Below are 22,148 nucleotides of genomic sequence, written 5' to 3' on the forward strand. Positions count from 1 at the left end.
TTTTCAATCATTTTTTCATGTATTTATATTTTTAATTAATATCGGCATATATATTTATGTGTAAATATACAATATTTTACGCCATTTTTCCTTAAAGAACATTATTTAATCTTAATTTATTTACATAAAAATAAGGCTAACAACACGTATTAAAAATATACGTTTAACTTAATAAATTTAAAATACTAATTAAAAATATCATTGATCCTAGACAAGAAATATGCACTCTATTTTAATCAAAGTAATATCTATTCATTTTTATCAAACATTTATTTATGTATTTACTATGCGCTCTTAAAATTTTCAAAAAAAGTATATTACCCATGATTATATAACTTAATTATACAACTAATAAACTATATAAAATTGAAAGTACATAGAATAGTTTTACTATTATATGGTAGTCTGCATGAAAAGACAGTTCTTAAATTAACATTTCCTCTGTAAAATAAAACATGCATGAATATTTTCAATAGAATATTTTCAATGTATTTGTTTTCAATAGAATGTTTTCAATAGAACTGTATAGAACAGATTTTCCATATATTGTGAGGCATATGTCATTTTCCCATGTAAATCACAATACAGATTTGCCTCTATTTTCGGGTTGTCATATTATCTGGTTTTGCAATAAGTACATGTACATATCTACTTTATGGACAGTATTACAATTTATCGCAGCTAGAATGCATCGTTATGGGCGGAAATGGGAGTAAAAGTGCTTAAAAATTTTCATAATTCCAGAAAAATACGCCTTGATAGATACATCAATGACAGTTCACACAGCTATCACAGAACTAATGGATGTTTTCCAGTCCAAGAAACACAGATGACACAATGTAACAGAGTGAATCATTGTATCTTCGACGTTTGCCAATGTTAAATAAAGATAAAACGCGCGCGATCACTATGTTACATTGTTTCTCTTTTGCTGGAAAATCCAAATATTTAACTAAACGTGGTTTGACAGGTACGAGTTTCATCTTATTAGGCTCTCTAGGAAGACTCTCTAAAAGGAAAGGAACATACATATGGCACGTATACTTTCAGCACAGACGATTAATCGTCGAAATTATACATTTGGTGAGATTTCCAACCAAGTATTTGAATACACCTAAAATAAGATGCCATTTTATGAATAATTAAAACAGCAAGGTGTTGAAAATGACAAATCAGAGCGGCTATACAACTTTTATCTTTGTATAATAAAATTATATAAATTATGTTTATGCCACTTATTAAATTATAAAAAATATAAAATACATTTAATAATTAAAAAAATGCTACGTACTTTTTCGCAGATAGCATAAATCCTTTTGGTCCACACGTAAATATGCATCCTTCTGGTGAACACTCGCCAATCAATTCTTTCAATAATTTATCGGATACTGTACCGCGTCTACCTTCCCATTTATCTCCTGCATGTGAAAGGATGTGTGTAACTTTGAACCTAATACGAGACGTTAATAATCTTCAGTTCGATAAAATCTCTTTTTATTTTTAAAATAAGTGACGTACGATATCTCATATCGATTTATGATGGATACAATTTCTTACATATGGTATATCATTATACATCATATATATACATATATATATTATACAAATATATATATATATATATAAAATACATATATATATATATATATATATAAAATATATATTATACAATAGCGCGGAAACTACCGTGTTTCCTGATACCATCCTTTAGCATTTTAGTCATTTCTTTATACTTATATAAATTTGTATGATTAAATTAAATTTTAATTTTAATAAGGAGAAACTATGTTTATACGTAATCATTATACAAATTTATACATATGTTAAGGGCAAAATCCGCATTGTCGACATGGGGCAGTATCGACATTGCTCGGACAATGCTGACTGACATTATCCACTTGCGGACTTTACTCGTAACATATACATGAAGAAATAAAGACTAAAATGCTAGAGGCCATAAGTAATCTCTATATATTTCCATGCATGTACTTACTTCTTTTCTGCAGATACTTTATCAAGTTGCGTCACATAAAACATATTGTCTTCATTCTTATTAAAATTTAGAAGATTGATTAATTTTCTGAAAAAGATTTCAAATTAATTAAAAATAAAAAAAATAATGTAATATATTAGTTTAACTAATCTATGCTATTGTTAGCATAATATTTTTTTACTATTTTTATTTCGTATTACTTTATTCTTCCAAAAATAAAATATGGTTTAGAGAAAGTCTCAAACGGAGATATACTAATACTTACACACTGTGCCTCGCTAAAGCTCGCTGAATTATTCCTAACATCGCGGTTAAACCCGTTCCACCTGCCAGCATGTGAATAACAGGATACCGATCGAAAGATTCGGTTACAAAGGCACCTAAACCATTGCTCATTATAAGGGTTTGGCCAGGTTGTAATTTGGTGATGGACGGACTAAGTGCACCATTTGGATATCGCTTTATCATCAAGCAAATGCAATCAGGCTTGTAATTTGGCGCCATATCTTCGGGATGAAGGCACGGTGGGACAGGCGTATATGATCTTGATATTTCCATTCCTGCGACAAACATAAAAATATTATATCAATATATTTTTTATAATGTATATTTTTATAAATACGATATAAATATGTTATATAAATATATAGATTAGATTCGTTTTATACGATTCTATTGAAAATGTTTATTCTGTTATCAAAAATAAAAATGTTGATTTGAAAAACTGTTTTTTCATGCAGATTACTATATAACAGTAAACTAGTAAAGCTACTGTTTATAAATTAAAATATTCCATTTATTGTTAAAATGTAGTTTATTCGAACAATAAAAAGTAAATAAATATTTAATTGACAAAAATAAATATTTTTTGAAAGTAGATATTTATGCTATCACTTACCCATTATGTTCATTTTGACTTCTATGTGTTTCCCAACGGGAATTACTTCTAGAAAATTTTTCGCACGTAAAACTAACAAATGAACCAATTTGCAAAGAGGTGTATTACTGAGTACTTCGTACTCTTTGTATGTGCGTTTGTTTGTGAATGATTCTTGCGATAATGTATGATTTCCCTGAGATTTCCAAATATCTTTAAGCTTTTTTGTAAACGTAAAGTCTACCTGCAACATATATGTTTTTTGAGTTTACGAAATACGCACTAGAAAATATGTAATCATAAATATAAATAAACTGATTCAATAATTTACCTGCATTATCTCGAAATCTCTTTTATATGTTGGCGGCCATTCCACATCTGCGATTAAATCGATCTCATGAATGATAATGTGCTTTTCAAAAATTAGCCTGAAAATGATTTTCGAGTCACTCAACCTTTGTAATCGGTAATATACATCTGGATAGTTGCGTACACCTTGATAAAAGAGTGTAATAGAATTAGATGTTTGTCGCCAATCCATATTCACATTAGGCAAATTCGATGAGTTTTCGTCAACTGCCTTTTGTACTGAAACAATAAAAGTTTTGCTCTGATCGTTGTTCTACATCTTATAAATGAATGATTGGATAAAATTCGACATTTGTCAGAACTATTTGTATTTATCATTCTAATTGTAAATTATTAATATAACAAATATGCAGTATATTTGTTAGTTTAATCATAGTAATTTGAATAGGCTTTGCAAACAGAAATATTTCTCGATACTTAAATAAATAAAATAGTAAAAAATTTTATAAATACTCGAAAATTTGTCGTATTTCATAAAATAATAAAATTTAGACATTAAATTCATCAATTTACAGAAAATTATCTCGTTTGTGTTGCTTGCAAACAATACAAACTTTATTAGACATAAACTTCTGTAATGAGCCAATACTATCTGTGCTTTATTAATTCAGTAATGTTTTTCTAAATATAGATGACTTAGACACAATACGGTGCAACTGTTACAATAGATATTCACCAGTAGAACGTATGTTTCGACCCAATGTCACGGACAAAGAATTGTTCGACTTTTCCGTTACTGAGGAAGTGCTTGACGCAGAGGAAATCCCACGATTTAATCTACCTACAATGCATTTTTGTAAAATACTCTGATAATTCACCCAAGAGTGCACCTGGAATTAACGATCTACGGGTACATAAAAATAATTACCACTTAGCGAGACGATATAATAATATAAAATGTGAGATTGTAAAAAGAAGAATCTTACGTTATCGAATAATTTCGTGGCGTCTTTCCCGACACCCCTCATCAATTCGTCAACTCCTCCTGGATGAAAATCCATATAACGTGTAACATTGAATACCACTCCTGCAATTAAAATCAAATTTGTTAGAATCAAAGCTAAACGATATTAAATTTGTCGACATAAGTCAGTAAATAATAAAAAATGAATTACACTAGTAAAATTTCTAATCATTATTGAATATTTAATTCTAATTAGTAGTATCCCATTCTGAAATTTCCTTAATTAATGTTTGCGAGTCTAATGTACTTTAAATGTATTTTTGCTTAAAGTTAACATAATTAAATGATTTTTTTTCATTGTGAAGATAAAAATCCGAAAAATAAGATTATAGCCGGTATTCATAGTCAGATCTTATATTTAAAACCGTACAGTCTTAAGAAGTCATGAATCAATCAGAAGGCCGTATTAGTCTTAAGATATTACTTAAGATAGTCTTGAAATAAGAACGGACTATGAATGCCATCTTATGTACTTTAAAATTATGTAAGATTGTGAAAGACATTTCTTATCAATTTTTCACAACATAGCTGAAAAAATATCTGATTTTATTGGATCCGAAATATCAATCAGGATTAAATAGATCTGAATAAGTTATTTAATACTCCGGATTATTTTAGAAGTATTTTATAAAAATAACGCTTATAACAAATAAGCGACATATTACTAATGGTATATTAAATATTTCAAGTTGTTACCAATAGCAAAAAGTCTTCTTTTAGGCAGGCATAAAGTACAAAAATAAACAAACCTCGGATTGCAATCCAAGCGTCGTTTTGCTTGTTATGATTAGCAAGCTCGGATAAAGTTACGACTTGTGGTATACCACCGACTCCAGTTAAATCGACTCCCGAATTACCCAAACGGATCCAATCCATCAAACTATGCCCCGGTGCTAAGGCCGTCTTATTTTGTGGATTTCCTATAAAAAAGAAAACAAAAAATAGAAATTCATTATAAACATTTTATTACATTTTTTCTATATTGCATAAAATACTTACAAATACATAAATGAAATAATACTCGTAGCTTATTAGATTATTAGATTATTATATAAATCATTTGTCACATAATTCAATTTTATTATTTAATTTATAATTAATTTTCAATTATAATGCATTTACTACTTCAATTATATTTCATAAATTCTTGATTAACATTTTTCAATCTGATGAATATTAACTTTTTTTTTTCATATTTTTGAGAATGAAAATGAAATTATTCGAAAGTACTTTCAACGTTTAAAACTTTGTTCCTTCATTCGATCTACGCATTACAAATTAGTGGTTGAGAACATAAGGGAGGCGCAATTTATCTATAATGAACATACACGAGCATGGATGCATGTAAACGCGATGGAGAAAATAGATTAATTGGCAATTACACTAATTACTAACCGTCCTGGATCTGCAGACCGAGGCTCTGCGGAGATCCATTGCCATCCGCGGCGGAAACCAAAGAAGCACCGCAGCATCGTGGCATTTTTTCATCGGGACAACAAGGATCGCGGAGACAATATCATTTTTGCAGTTGCTTCGTGCAAAACGCGATAAAAGTTCTCACAATATGCCAATTTGCATAGTTTACCTTCATAATAACATGGAATTCAATTTTTTCTTAACGCGTTTAACGTGAAGAGATAAACAAGATGAAAGAGTAAATGAAGTACACGACGTAAACGAGGACATCGGTTTTACAAAGAAATGTATTATTAGTATCGAATGTTAGAAATGTAATAATGTCACAGGTAATGTCAATAACACAATATATACGATAATACGTACATATAGAGAAAATGTATACTAATGTATATATATTAAACAAATTTATATATCAATGGTTAAAACTAATGAAAACCAATTAAGGTACATGTAATTCATGAGACAAACAACTAGCAAATTCATGAGACGGAAGTACCGTGCAAATTTAACTTCGAACAGATCTCACAGGATCAATGTGTATCGTTCGTCACTGGCTGACAAATTTTAATCCGACATTCAATATGCTGATAATCCAACATCTATTTGATATAGATTTATGTATGTCTTTTATTTTAATTTAATTAATTCATAGCAATGTACGTTGCTATACTTAATTTAAAAAATGTTCTGCCCTTTTTTCTTTTCCGTTTAATTAAGCTTATAAAAAATATTCCACATTCATCGATTTGTTTTAATTATATAGCTTTAAATTTAATTTTTCATTGGCAAAACTACAATTAAAGCGTTTAATGTATAATATCATTGTACAATAAAAGAAGTTTTATATCTAAAATAAATTTCATAGAATTGATTAACAAATTTTAATTATGAGTTTAATTTAGCACAGGCCAAACATTTAAAAAAATAAAAAAGTTGAAGTTGAAGAGATTCTTTATCAAACTCTTACAATCATTCCAAAAAATAAGTCCAAACGTTTGTCAAAAATTTCATAAAAGAAATAATAATCTTTAGAAAATGTCTTATGCAGATTAGAGAGATATTTATGCTAATATACATTCGAGAACTAGAATTTTAATAAAGATGCAAGGATAATCTTTCTTCATCTAAACCTTTTTCAGTTAAACCCTCTTCATCTAGATAAGTTAAACATCTCTGACTCAAGATAGCTTGACTCAGGTCACCATCGATTCGTTGTACTAATAATAAAGATACAAGGAAAATGCTTAATTATTTAAGGTCCGTGTGCAATGATGTAATGTGCGGCTAACAGTATACTCAAATCGTTCGCTTAATACGAGATGTATCCGAAAAAGAAATGACAAGGTCATCTACATTATCAAGAAACAATGTTCACTACGATTCTAAAACTAGGACGGAAACGCGATGCAAATCGCGGATCTCATCAGTAACGAGAAACGAGACTAGATTCCGGTGATCTCGTGGTGAAGGACCGGAGAGTACTGCGCTGAAACACGCGGCCGAATATAACCCTGAGATAGGTAGAGATCAATATAGTAGCGATGGACGACGCTCAGCTCAACACGCAGGATCTCTCGCCAGTCGGAGCGCGCTTCTCCGTGTATCAAGATCTTCTCAATGACAGAGTTAGTAACACGAAAAGCTAGCTATTACTTAATTGATTAAATAAAGTGTGTTATTCAATTAAAATAATAAGACTATCTCGGATGAGGTGATATAAATTGTGTATAAAAATAAACAAAAACGGAAATTATATCAGTTTTACAGAATTATTTTTGTATGACGCAAAATTTTAGATATTTCTAGAATTTTATATATATTTCATAGATATTTTTATTTATAAATGTTTTATTGATATTTATATATTATTGATATTTCAAGAATTTTATATCTATCAAAAATTATAAAAAAAATATCACGATTTAAAATATCACATTTTCTACATCACATTCTCTATTTTTTATATGCTCTTTCGTACAATTTTCTTTGGTTCACGAAATGTAACATAATTTATTACACATGGCTTATAACACTATTACTTCTGATTATTTTGGTTGAAAGAAAGAAGAATCAAATGTTCTTACCAGTAGCAGATCCAGACGATGGCATTGTCTTGGTTTTTGCTTTCATTTGCTCGCTTTGAATGGACCTAACGACACCGGTAGGTAACGTTAAAGTACTCCTGGCTAATAGACTCATAGGTGAAGACGTTTTCACGTCCACTTTTTTTATTTTGTCCTGTACATCATCAATATCATAATGACTATGACATTTTTCTTTTCCATTCTCATCTCTCGATTGGGTCTCTGAAGAATCGTTCTTCTTTATTGATTCCATCAGTTTTTTTTTTAATATGGAAAGTCCGAGAAAGTAAAAGCGTTATGTTTCGTCATGTACGTCTCGATAAAGACTCCATGATTTATCTTGTTGAATTCTGTCACACATGATTAAAGCAAATCATTATTTTGACGAAATTTAATAGTTCATTGATGAAAATTTAGTAACTCTTTAAAACGTTATCATAATAATTTAATGCACAAAATTATAATTGCAACTATATAATTATTATAAGAATTATATGTTAAAATCAATAGCATTTATGGCGCGATTTAAAAATATTAAAATTTTTAATCAAGAAAATGGAAATGATCTAAGCTGCTTCTAAATGCTTAATTTTACAAACTAAATATGTAACAATGATATTGCAAAATTAAAATTTTGTATCTCGAAAATTAAGACAAGTAAAAATTTATATAGTAAATAATTCTTTACATCCGAAAATCATTTAGAGATTTTAGAGCATAAAGTAATGCAAGATGTCAAGTGTAAATATAAAGTATAGAAAATAATTCTATTAATCATATTTTTAAGTATTGTAAAAAATTTTGAGATTAAATTTTTTCAAGAGAAAAAGTAATTCAACACAAGATTAGATTGTTAATCTATCATTATTTTAATATTATCCCTTTTTAAATATTTTATTTCTTTTCATTACAATTATTTTATATATGTATATTATGTTTTCTAAAATCGAAAATCAAAATCAGCACTGTAAAAACTAGTTTATGATGTTACACGCGAGAATTCATCATCATTCATTTGCATTGCATGGTTCACAAATCTAGAAAGTGGGATGCATTAGGATACGTAGTCGTATTAGTGAACTCGCTTTCAATTACTTTCTCTATGCACTTTCACTTTTGATTGTCCCTCAACAAATATATTTGACAGATTTAAACTCAGCTTTATGTGCACAGAAACGCTAGATTTAGCTAAAAAGTTGGAAAAAGCAAGATCAAAGAATCCTAGTATTTATAAATAAAATTATAAAAATGTCTAATTTTATTTATATCTCTTAAATTCTTAAAAAATAGATGTAATGAATACCAATTAAAAATTATTCTTAGATCCAAGATATTTCAACATTGTTTTTATATTCAAAGAATATCAAGATACAAAAATAATTCAAAAACCGCGTAGCCTCGTCGAAGAAAATATCCGAAGAAGTTTTAAAAGTATAATATTTTTTATATTAAAATTATTTTATGTTATAAAATCGTTAAAATTATCGTATTTAAAATAGAGATATGTTTTTCATAGAAACCTTTGTTATAAGTTAAATATTTTGAATCTCAAAATATTTTTAAGACTCTAATGTTTTCTTCGCTCAAAAAGAGAAATAAATATTGGAACTAAAACAAAATATATAAAAAACGTGAGATTAACCGAACACTAGTATGTATTCAATGATTAAATCAGAAAATGTAGATTAAAGATACTTTTAGGATTAACGTTTACCTGATAACACATAGTTATGCACATAAATAACATTTTCTCGCTAAAAAGTGTACATTTTCTTTTTAATCGTGTTTTACTTTTATACTCATGCTTATATATTATTCCAGCTATAAAAAAATAAAAAAATAAAAATATTTTGACAATAAAATAAAGTAGAATAAAACTGCAAGATATATAATAAAGTTAAAAAAACGTAAGTTTACATTTTTCAATAATTTATTTCGCCCTGCATAATTGCTTGTAATTTGTAATAAAGAAAGAATTGTAAAAAAAAAATTAAATTAAAAAAATATTCTATTATAATAAAAATAAATTAAAAAGAAATAAAAAATATTCCAATATTTTCCGTATAAAAACGTAATATCGAACGCTATGTATTTAAGAATTTATGCTCAGAACGTTTTACGATATAAAATTAAGTTAAGAACTATAAGACTTTGATTCTATTCGTAACCTATCTTGAAAGTCTTGCGGTAGCATTCTTGCTGACACAGGAATAATAATAAAATTATGCAGAATATTAAATACTTTTTGTCGAGTGATTAAAAGGCAGGAGGTTACGACGCAACATTCAGCATTCTGCTGCGTCAGTGAAAAGCGAGCTTTCTTGTAGGCGTCTCCTGCACAATTTGGACATTTTCTTATTGTTGAATGTAACATTGAACGAGATATCCCTATATCTTATTTACCTAAACGCTTATATTATGTACATTTAAAAAAGAAATAATTATATAATTTAAAATAAAGGTAAAATATTGTTAGATGCATTCGATATATGTAGTATCGATTTTGTTTATTATTTGTTATTATGGACTTCTCAATAACAGTCTCATGAGACTTGTGCATTTTGTGTTTCGTACTCTGACAGATATTTATTTATTTTTTTTTCATGAATAAGCCATCAAGCTAGTGTTGTTTATACTGGAACAGTTACTTCAACTAATTGTAGGCTCTTTTGCACGAATATTCGTGAAACAAAATAATTTCCCTTTAAAATAGGTTATGTATGATAGTACAAAAAATAAGCGTATAAAAAATAGAAAATATCGTTCGTAAAAAGTGGCAAGTTTTCAATTTTTTAAGGAAAAAAATATTTTATTTTTTTTTAATATATATGTATAATCAATAAACAGATAAATGCAAAAAATTTATGTGTTTCTTATATAAATAATAATGCAAACACAAAACTCTGACATTTTACGTTATAAAAAAAAAATAAAAAAATAATATGTTTACATCTTTGGAATAAGAATGTATCTGCGAGATATATAATCTTATTCTCCTATCAAGTAATAAATAATTACTACTAATAAACAATTACTGACGATAAACTATTAATAAACAATTACTAATGATAAATTGATAATAAATAGGTTCATTGTCCTAAAATTAATATTATTATTAAAAATTCAATTATAGTGTACATTTTATATCTTTATAGCTTAATTTTTAATATACACAAAATAATATGTATTTTTTTATTGTATATATATATATATATCTAATATACTAGAATATAATATATATTAAAAATAATATAATGCAACCACAACTCAATATAAATTCCAATTCTGAACAAATTCAATTTTTTCTGAAAGTATTTCTACGTTAATTTCCATTCGTTGAAATTATAAATTTTAAGGAAATGTTATTTTTGAACGATTACAACGGAACTCACCAGAATTATATTTATATTTCAATCCTTGTTCGCGGCATACATGAAACATGCGAACTCAATCCCGGATTAGGTTATTTGTCCAGCAAACTGACAACCTACGCACGCGACAATCGTCAAGAGAATTTGAGTGCGGTAAACGTCTGATATATAGAAACACACGCCAAATGTCACGATAATTGCGTCACGATAATTAACGATAACTCATATCAGGACACACGCGTGCGCTTCGCCGGAAAGAGTTAAATGGCTTCGAAAATCGCTTGTGCTCGAACCCGTGATCGAGACCACATTTCGGAGGTTAGGTTCTGGATGTGCTCCGTCTAGAGTTGCTCCGTCTTGCGGCCAACTTCAGGAGCGTTGCGGCAAGGCCGTACATCATTGAACCCGTCTTATTAATGACGTCTTATTAATGACGTCTTATTAATGACAGATGTTGATTCAATCATTGGTTTCGTATTAGCTTTTTTTTCATAAATTCTTTATTAAATTTATCACTTGATACAAAGAGTTCTACGAAATGACTAAGTGTAAGTACTAAGTAGCTGACTAATTGTAAGTAAAATAATGCGTAAGTAAAGTAACGCGTTTATGATAATGTTATTACTGAATTTTAAATATGGAGTTTTCCATTTCTTGAAACATAAACAATTCTGCGACATAATAGACATTCTTTTATACTCAAATTGAAACTATAAAATGAAGCTAAATAAAATATGAAAAAATAAATTAAATGCGTTATATGAGAAAGAAATATATCAGTTTTCTTATTTATATTTTATTGAGCTATATTTATGTAATAATAATATTAATTACAATTATTATATTACTTTACATACATGTATAATTTTTCGAAGTTCATTGAAAATAAATAGCTTTATAGAGCAAATAGATATATATTTTAAATTAAACCAAATATAATATACGAACAATAAATTAAATGCGTCATATAAAAAAAATACATAAATTTTCTTATTTATTATACATTTAGAGAGAGACGCATACAAAAACATAAAATATCTACAAATAATTATTTTTATTTATTTTATAATCTTTCTCATAAATCAACATCATTTTATTTATTGTTAATTTAACGATTAAATTCACTAATTATTAAATATAATTAACTGTTCGTTGCGAGAGAAATTTCTAATTAAAACGTATCTCAAAATTTAATTAATTTTCTACATTTTCCAATATTAGAAAGTCCCATGAAATCGCCAGGAATCTGAACCATTGAAATTCATTGAAATCGCGGACCCTCGAAGGCCATCCTGTACATTCGAATACAAAATCGAGGGTGTAGCAGAATTCAAAACCGCTCCTGGACCTTCCACGATTCATCCCGCGCTCGAGGCCGTTAGATTCGGCTAGATTCGTGACACATCGGAGCAACTCGAGCAGGAGTCGAACCTGACCCGATCGGTGTGAAGTGAGCCGCGCGCGCGGATCCGGCGGAGTACAGTGAATGGTGGTGGTGGGTGAATTGTGTCCGTGTCGGCGCGTCGTTCTGTGCAAAAAGCGAAATCCACGACGGTACTCGACGTCAGTTATCGCTTGGTGTTCGGAAAAATCGGCGGCCGCGTCTTGAGTCGAGTATCAACGATACGGAAAAGAAGAAAGAGACAGCCGTCATCGAGAGAAAAAGAGTAATCAGGATCCCGTGACATTGTCAATGAGTTCCGGTTTAAATCATTCGTCCATCCCGGTGAGTACTCTGCGTGACCCGTGGAATTTACGAAAGGAGCAAGAAGAGGAACCGGATTGTTCTCTAGCCTTGAATACAATGAAAAGCACATGTAGCAGAAATTTCAACAAATTTCGACTTCTCACAAAATTGTATGTACTAGAATGCACGGTTTCTGATAGGTTGAAATCTGTTATATTCATCGTTTCTATCGCCCGTACTTTTCACAAAGGCTTCTCTGCTGATGTGGGTTGATGCGACACGCCGGTAATCTCTATTTGCGTAAACGATTAGTGAGCATTCCGCTTCCGTCGACTACTCGTGCAAGGGAGCGGCACGGATAAAAATCGACCGTGCAGACGCACGAGATAATAGCCCAAGATACAGTTGAAAAGCATAGGTAATAGGAATAGGAAATAAGAAATTTCAATCTATCTGAAATCGTATAGTCGAAGAAATCGTATAGATAGAATGTTTACTTTCGTAATTTTCATCTTATTTTATGACACATAATCAACTCTAAGACGTCTTATATCCATTTCCACTAATATAGATTAACTTTAATCTCTGTTCAACTTACTCTTTGTCTTTTTCTAGTTTTAAAGATTGGAAAAGGATGAAGAGTAAGTTGAACCGAGATTAAAGTTAATCTACGTTGATGGAAATGAGAATTAAAAACATTTTTGCAAAAGATGTCTTAAACCTTAAATATAATACAATGAAAAGCACAAGGACAGGGAATAACAGATTTCAACCTATCAGAAACCATGTATACTAGAATGCACGATTTCTTAAATAACGTTAGGTTAAAATCTGTTATTCCTTGTTCATATTTTGAGCTTTTTATTATTCAAGACTTTCAGTTTGAGACACAATTAAAAGATACAGGTAGTTAGGAACAGGGAACAATAGATTTCAATCTATCAGAAATCGTGTACAATGGAATGTATGCTTTTATAATTTTCATTTCATTTCAAGATACACAATCAACTCCAAAATGTTTTAAAAACATTTTTGCAAAGACGTCTCAAGCCTGAAACACAATTGAAAATCACAAACAATAGAAACAGAAAATAAACGGATTTCAATCTATCAATATATCAGAACACGATTTCTGATAAACTGAAATTACTTATTCCCTGTTTCTGTTTCAATGTCTGCTTTTTAATTGTGTTTTAGCCTAAGGTAAATATACTAATTAATAAACAATTAGTAGATGTGATCCAATTATTGGACGAAATGACCCAAATTTTAAATATTAAAAATAAATATTTTAAATTTAATGACACGATTCTAAATAAATTTGTTTATAAAAATATATAACATTATTTATAAAAATTTGATAAGATGAATTTAGGATCGTGCATATAATATTATTAAAAGCGTAATACATATTTAATTTTTTTGTCATTTCGTGTAATAATTGGTGTCCATTAACTGATATTTATCTTACGTGTATATTTTCGAAGATTAAGGTGACATGAAGGTGAACTACTTGTTTCCAGTAAAAATTTTTCATGCATAAATGTGCATAAATATGTACAAACATACATAAACACACATAAATATTCATAAACATGTATAATTATAATATATATATGAAATACGTTATACATCTTCATATATCCTTTTTTCTTTTATAAAGTTACTTTTTAATGTAAATAATAATAAAGAAATAATAATGATGTGTAATGTGAAAACATAAAAAATAATTAAAGGAATAATTTTCGTATTGTTTGTTTTAGAAAAAAATAAGTTTGGAAAAATGTAAAAAATTTGCTCATACATAATTATGCATAATTTTATATAACTGTACATAAATAATTTTTTTACATTTCTTCAAACTTGATTTTTTCTAAAACAAATAGTGCGAAAATTACTTTTTTAATTATTTTTAATGTTTTTCCATTACTATTATTATTTCTATTACATTAAAAAGTAATTTTACAAAAGAAAAAAGGATGTACGAACATGTATATACATATTTCATATATAATTATACATGTTTATTAATATTTATGCGTGTATATTTATACATATTTATACATATTCATTCATGAATAATTTTTTATCGGAACACCGTTGTCGTAAGACAAAGAAAAAGGTTTCCGATTGCTGAGTTTACTTGAACGTCTCTTGAGCACGCGAGATATTTGTGACAGACATTGACGTACATACAGGTAAACGGATGCTTACTTCCGGAATAAAATACAGTTTATCGCGAGAAATCGCGAAATCGAATAATGAGAACGCTAAATTATGTGAATGTCAATCACAAATGTATGTCAGACGATTATTCCGGTCGAATTTCTCCGATCGATTGAAGCAGAAGATATACTTGAAAATGACAAAATACTCTTCAAAATATTAATTTTTAAATATTTTTGTTTAAATAGATTGTTCCTGCATATTTATGCAATATGTAAAATTATTGAATATATTTAAATAAAGAAATATAATATATAATAATAGTTTTCTCACAATCTGAATAGTAAGAAGTGAGTGGTCGAGAAATAAGTAATACCCATATCGGACTACAAATTAAAAATGAATTGAAATTTAATCGATCAGAAGAAAGGACACCAGTATCAAGTTTAGTGAACTTTACTTTGATTGGTCAAATTCAAATTGAATCTTAATCTTAGTCTAAACCTTACAAGCTTAATGGATTTTTTCTATTTTTATTTGATTTTTCACCTGATAGCATTGTCTATTTCTAAATTTGGAATATATAAAAAATAAATATAGAAAAAAAAGAAAGATAAATTGCAAGGGAGATTGTGACACCAAATAATGTAAAAAAATCTTTAAATCTATATTGGACTACGTATTGGAGATTGAGAATTGCAAATTGAAGATTGGAATTTGATTAGCCCGATAATCTAATAATTTTAATAAATAATCTAGTAATTTTAGTAAAAAATAAACAACAGATTGTGTTAAGCTAAGTAATAAAGTACACGTATTTACAGGTTAATTAAACAAAATAAGATGATCAATAAAATTTTATTTGCATTAGCAAAAAATCGTGGAACGTTTCGCACTCAACAATAATTCATCTTTAGCCATTGTCATAAGATCGATATGTGTGTTATAATTAATGTAAAGATCGTGTTTGCATCAAAGCGACGATGCTTCATATAATAATGTTAGAACGTCAGAAGTCATGTAGTAAAAAGTGTAGAACGAGAATTTCCAGATTCTAATTTACAATAATTTATTTTATTATTAATATCTTTTAAAACGGAGTAAACAAAGGAAACATTACCTGTTTTACAGCAAAATAATCGATGAATTACAAGTATATCATTTCACAGATAGAAATTTGTCGTGACACTATGTGTTGTTATTGGTCGTATCGCATATTTTTCGGCTATTTATATCCATGAGTCAAATAGTTTGCAAAGTTCTAGAATTATTTATTAAGTGCGAGAGAGATCTTTCTTTAGAAGAGGAAGATAAACATCAGGCAAACTTTCAATATCACTTTGTTTATTGATCCCACTTATTTGGTTTTTAATGTGTATCATTTCTGAAATTCTTCGTTTCATCAATGATTGTTCTGTATCTAAAATTTTAATGTTATCCCAATCCAAATCATGCATTTCATTCACACGGTGACAAAACAACTGATATCTCCAAAGTAGATTTCTTAATATCAGTCTTGTGTTCTTTAATACGAGTTTTTAATTTTCTCTTAGTTTGGCCAACATATGACGATTCGCAATTCAAACAATTAATTTTATAAACTACCCCACAATGGTCATCCTTAAGCAAAGGATCCTTTCCTGTTTTATAATTGTATTTAATTTATTCATCGGTTTATAGGCTATATTAAACCCATGAATATATGCAAGTTTTTTGAATTTCTCAGAAACCTTACTTATGTATGGTATCGTAAAAAATTTTTTTTTGTTGGAATCATAATCATTATTATTTATTTCACGATTTTTTTCTGGATTAGTTCTATTTTCCAAAGTTTTTATTCTATTGTTAATCGTCGAAAATAAGAATTTGAGAGGATAGCCATTATTGAGAAGAGTGTGAATTAAATCCGAAATGTTCTTTTCATGAAATTTGGGATGGGACAACATTAAAATTCTGTCAAGCTGCCCAATGATTACTCTCTTTTTATGTGCTAATGGATGATTCGAAAAATAATTTAAATATCTCCCCGAATTTGTCGGTTTTTTATACATATCAAAGATGATGCTTCCTTCTTGAATCATTATTTTAACGTCCAAAAAATTGATACCGTTTTCATCACCAAAATCAACCGTAAATCTAAGTCTGTCGTGGTATGAATTAAATAAATCTAGAACTTCCTCAACCTTTTCCTCATGTACAGCTAACACAATGTCATCGACATATCGCAAATAAAACAGAGAGATAATATTATTAATAGTGAAAATTTCTTGTTCTAAGTCTTGTAAGACTATATTCGCTAGTATAGGCGATATTAGTAAAATTTTGAGATCTCCAGATTAATTTCTACATATATAAGGTGTCTTAAAATCCGTAGAAAATTTTAATTTTGCAATTTGTAATATTGTGAAACTTCGTGAAAAACTGAGCAATAATATAAATGTAAGCAATTTTTTTCCGTAAAGTAGGTTTTTAAAAATAAAAACGTTTAAAGTATAAACGTTGGTTAAAAGTCATCTATCCGTATGATAGTATGCGTACAACGACGATGTTTTATTTAGTATCTAATACTATTACACGCACGTCACATAGACAAATAATTTCTTAATCAATGCTTACTAGTCAAACTCTAAACGTTTATACTTAAAAAAATACTTCATAGAAAAAAATGGTTTACACTTTTATTACTTAATTTTTTATGAAGTTTCACGCTGCATTATCCTCGAATTTTGGGACACCCTGTATAATGTCGAAAGAAACAAATATTTCAAAATTGTGTTTTGTTATGCACGATTGCATACTTTATGTATTCACGACGATATAAATTTTAGAATGTTTTCTTGTAAAATCATGTTTTTTTATCTTTATATATTTTCATGTACATTGAAAATGTACTTTTCTTTAAATATTAAAATAATTAATTTTAATTTATTTAAATTTTTTTTTCTTTTAGACAGGTGCGTTTTGAATGAAAATTGGTCGATGACTAGAAGGAAAAGTTATCGTTAGAGTTAATAACCTTGGACGAAATTACACATCTGCTTGTCAACGATTGTATTCGACGCGCTACTGTGCGCACTGTGATACACTTCGTGTTCTTTTTAGATAGTCTCGATCTTTGCTTTTTTTATTCGACAACCTTGGTTAATTAATTCCGCGTAATTGTCGAATCATCGTTTCTTCCTATTATATAATTATCGTTATAGTATAATAGATCGTTATGACATAATTGATCGTAAAGATGAATTATTTGATGGACGATTCGCTAGCCTTGGGAGATTGTATTGATCGTCTAAAATAAAATACCTTCCAAAATAAATTACCTTCAATTAATCCTCAATTTTATTTTCTTGTAAATAATATTTGCTATGGTATTCCTAGCGAAAGAAAAGCGGTGCCGTCTAAAAGTGATAAATGATGTAAAACACGATTTTTTTTATTACTTCCTCTATTACATTCATAAATAAACATATATGAATCTAACATGTGTTTACATCAAATATATAAATATTATTTTTCTGCAATAATTTATGTCAGTTTAACAACGTAGATACCGTGATATTGTATAGAATAAGGATAACGATCACAGCGGAAAATACATATTAGATAATTAGAAATTGTATTAAAAATCTTAAATAAAATAAAGCAGAATTTCCCAGTTATTCACCGATAGATGAACAATGCATGATTCATGTAATTTTTGTTGTATATATTTTTAAATTGAGATATGGTATCCTATTTATATTAAGTTATCTGTACAAAAGTATTTCCAAATATTAATTGTTCGCGATAAAAATGATAAGCAATTTATTTTGTCAAAATTTATATAATAATATTTATGAAATATTTCATGTATATGTATTATATATATATATATATGTCTGTATATATACAATATACATTCATATATCCTACTTTGTTTCTGACTATCTCAATTATGCAGAAGTCTAATATATACTTTTATAACAACACTGATATTAATAATTCATGCTCTAATAAAATATAGAGCGTTTGCACACCGGTTTTTATGTAAATATTCTTGTTTGTAAATATGTTGAATTATTCTCATTTTTATGTCTCTGTATAATAATGATGATATATTTAACTTTTCAAGTTGTACTTCTTATCGTAAAACTTGCCATAACAATGAATTTGCATCGTTATCTAACGAATGATAAATAATATTACAGATTAGCACATGTATACACGTAACAAACACGTGTATTTTGTTTATTTTCTCAAGTTTGTCATTGAAGTAGTTTAACATAAATCGTGTTACATTCGTCAATAAACGAATGTTCAGAACGTATCAAATAGGGCATTATTAAATTCCACTTATTTGCACTATTTCAATTGTATTATCTTTACTCTTGCACGTAGCGACTTTATAACCTTGTGTATCTTGAGCGATTGCACGAAATAGCCTTGTTTAAACCGAGAAGTGATTCGTGTTCGCGCACAAGCTCTCCAACATCATTCAAAATACGACAATGAATCAGAGACGTGAAATGTGACATATTCATAATTCGCGAAACTACGCGATATATAAAATCTCTCAATTGATTTTTCTAAAAACGTGAAAGATCTCTACTACGAAATAAAGCTTTACAAGCTTACACTTTGATTTAATATATTAAATTAATTGCCCATAAAAATGATGTTAAACATAAATAGTTTATAGAGTTTGACGGAGATCTTTTGAAAAGAATTAATTAAAAGTTTATCATTTTACATCTGCAAATTTTTACATTTACAACATTGCAAGCGAAATAACAAACAAACACCACTTGTATTAAATAATTTCGAACTTTTAGCTCAAGCTGTTAATTAAATTACTGTTTGAACTAGGTGAATTTGCACTTTCAAGATTCGACAAGCTTTGAAACTTTTACTCTCTTCAGCAAATAACATCGTAATTAAACAAAATCGTAGTACAGACGAATAGTTTATGGTGCATTTTGCCATCGTGTACAAAAGAGATCATCCTGTTGTAATTCCATTATGTGCAAAGCTGCTTAAATTCAAGCATATTGTTCCATTAGCCTTGACAAGTAATTTCGTGATTATATCATTAATGAGTGTCCACCGGATTAAGTGTTTAAGTGTGCATTGTTCTAGAATTCACGACCCTTGAATCGGTTTGCTTAGGAATATTTATGTAATTTTCCGGCAGCGAAATTTTGCTACTTATCTATTATTATTTATTGCCAGCATACAGTCACGTATGTTAAGTTATCAGTTATCATAAGTATGTGAAGTACGCAATCGAGAATAACAAAGCATGATTTTGAAATATTTCTTTCTTGAAATATTTCTTTTTTTCTTCTATATATATTATATTTAGAAACCAATGTTCAGTAAAATTCCGTTAACAATAAACTGTTTTAGTATGTTTTACTTGTCCGTAAATTCGTGTGATATACAGCATTAATTTACAAAGAATAAATTTCGATATCATTTTTTAATTATTTTTTTAACATAACAAAATGATTTTAAAACGACTCATTAAAAAATAATAAGGAAATAATATCATATTTTCCGTTAAACGTATTCCTTTAATCCTCATTTTTCTGCCTCTTTTTCATTTATAATTGAATATGAAAAGAATTTTATTTTATTCTTACAAACTATCTTACTTAGATATTATAATTCAACGTTTGAAAATAAATTTGTTTAACAATTGAAAACGTTATCTTAACGAATTTGTGGAAAATAATGTAAAAAATATAAGGAATTATTAAAATATATACTAAACAGAATATTTTCATGTCAAAAAAGAAATCAATATAAGTTGTAGGCGAATTGTACTCGTACGATATTGCGAGTCTTCATACGATAACATTTTCCAAGGCAGAATGATGATTCATATTTGCATTCGATCAGTATGTACCACGTCACAATAAATTTCTAACACGCAATTGTCATATATAATGATATTATAAAATCCATAATATGGAAATAATTCCTGTTTTTTACTCGTATTTTCGAATGATGCGTATTTACAATTTTTAAATTACAAAATTAAATTGATTATTCTTATGTTATTTTATTTTTAACCTCCATTACGCCATTGAATACATTGTGAATCATAGCGGATTATATTAATATTGTAAAATCATTATTTTCTTCGTAAAACTTTATTTAACGAGTTTGATTTATGAATATTTATGAACAAATAATTTTATGAAAACAATTTTTAATATTAAATTTAATTTTAATTACTACGTTTATTATTAAATATTTTAATTGGATTCTGATTAATCAAAATATATAATGCAGAAAGCTTTTTTAATTTTTGTTAGTGAATGCATCTTATGAATATGTATACAATGGACAATTAAACGCATTAAAATTATTAAAATTTGTACAAATATGTATATTTTTCTCTCTTGGCAGGTGAATGTCAATTGAAGAACAAACACGAAGCAGAATGCAAACTCGACAGATCCTAGGTGTGTGCCATCGTCTAGTAGAACTAATTGTGAGAGGAATATCACTGTTAGTTGCTTTTGTCAGAGGGCCGGCGCAATTTCAACCACCCATCAAAGATTTAACTCTCCTGCACAGCACAACCACTTTAGCATTAAAAATTCGAAATAGACAAGTAAGTTTTTGTTATCTCACACTTTTTGAATTTGCTCAGTGTTTGATAAAATTTGACAACTTGCTTTTGATAAATTTCTACCAGTTATTTGCTCGCTTTTTAAATTATCGAATAAAAAAGTGAAGTTTTATTTTTTAATTAATTATATGACCAATAATACTGCGATGCTTATCTTAAACATAATAAATAAAAATAACTCGCCTATTTTCTCTATTTTTCCATTAATACCATTAATCGTTTCTTCAAAACATAAAAGAATTAGATCTGCTGTTAATAAATACTATAATTAATAACATGATCAGGATAAATCTTATTAACTACCTAAATGACACACTTCTGCCCATGTTGGCTAATTATTAGTCGATTATGTAACTACTTATTATTCACAGTTAACTTCCGAAGATGTGGTATCTTCGTATATAGAAAGAATAAAAGAGATTCAACCGATACTCAACTGCGTGGTCGCAGAACGCTTTGAAGAAGCTCTTAAAGAAGCGAGAAAATGCGACGAACTGTTAAAATCTCAGGATGCTCCTTCTGCGGAGTTTCTGACCAAAGAAAAACCATTATTTGGCATACCTTTCACCACCAAGGTAACTTTTGATTCTTATTTGTTT

At 28.3% G+C, this 22,148-nt stretch overlaps 2 protein-coding genes across 13 annotated transcripts in view; one reads left to right on the top strand and one right to left on the bottom strand.

Moving 5' to 3' along the window:
• Positions 1-11,238, bottom strand: LOC105146189 (cytochrome b5 reductase 4). Of its 9 annotated transcripts, none has more exons than XM_011056290.2 (11): positions 11,099-11,238; positions 7,707-8,056; positions 4,953-5,123; positions 4,166-4,266; positions 3,916-4,069; positions 3,202-3,458; positions 2,892-3,114; positions 2,259-2,553; positions 1,994-2,080; positions 1,292-1,450; positions 1-1,114 (listed from the first exon to the last, which is right to left on the bottom strand). In XM_011056290.2, exons 2-11 carry the CDS (start codon positions 7,957-7,959, stop codon positions 1,060-1,062), a joined length of 1,755 nt encoding a protein of 584 aa, XP_011054592.1. In that variant the 5' UTR covers positions 7,960-8,056; positions 11,099-11,238; the 3' UTR covers positions 1-1,059. The 9 variants fall into 9 exon arrangements, with proteins under 9 accessions (XP_011054592.1, XP_087259986.1, XP_087259991.1 ...); XM_087403860.1 differs by lacking the exon at positions 11,099-11,238 and adding an exon at positions 9,949-10,038; XM_087403865.1 differs by lacking the exon at positions 11,099-11,238 and adding an exon at positions 5,599-5,788 and having other exon boundaries at positions 7,707-7,780.
• The window catches only part of LOC105146190 (fatty-acid amide hydrolase 2-B), a 17,455-nt gene continuing 2,955 nt past the window's right edge, over positions 7,649-22,148 (top strand). The window contains exons 1-4 of one of the 4 annotated variants that reach the window (XM_011056293.2): positions 7,657-7,783; positions 12,299-12,803; positions 21,324-21,531; positions 21,921-22,124. In XM_011056293.2, the coding sequence (XP_011054595.1) occupies positions 21,328-21,531; positions 21,921-22,124 (408 nt within the window). In that variant the 5' untranslated portion in view covers positions 7,657-7,783; positions 12,299-12,803; positions 21,324-21,327. Of the gene's footprint in view, positions 7,784-11,489; positions 11,626-12,298; positions 12,804-12,909; positions 12,935-21,323; positions 21,532-21,920; positions 22,125-22,148 lie in introns of those variants that run through there. The other 3 variants (XM_011056294.2, XM_011056295.2, XM_011056296.2) reach the window with 3 other exon arrangements.

Source organism: Acromyrmex echinatior, chromosome 3 (assembly GCF_024713525.1).
Source record: "Acromyrmex echinatior isolate Ae372 chromosome 3, ASM2471352v2, whole genome shotgun sequence".
Lineage (NCBI taxonomy): Eukaryota > Metazoa > Arthropoda > Insecta > Hymenoptera > Formicidae > Acromyrmex > Acromyrmex echinatior.

What these genes read in the sequence shown, in the direction of transcription:
- LOC105146189 (XM_011056290.2), bottom strand. Translation starts at nt 7,959, where the DNA reads ATGGAATCAATAAAGAAGAACGATTCTTCAGAGACCCAATCGAGAGAT. An exon ending in AGTCAAAATGAACATAATGG is followed by an intron (nt 2,554 to 2,891) that starts GTAAGTGATAGC and finishes TGTTTGTCGCAG; the next exon opens with GAATGGAAATATCAAGATCA. An exon ending in GCTTTAGCGAGGCACAGTGT is followed by an intron (nt 2,081 to 2,258) that starts GTAAGTATTAGT and finishes AATCTTTTTCAG; the next exon opens with AAAATTAATCAATCTTCTAA.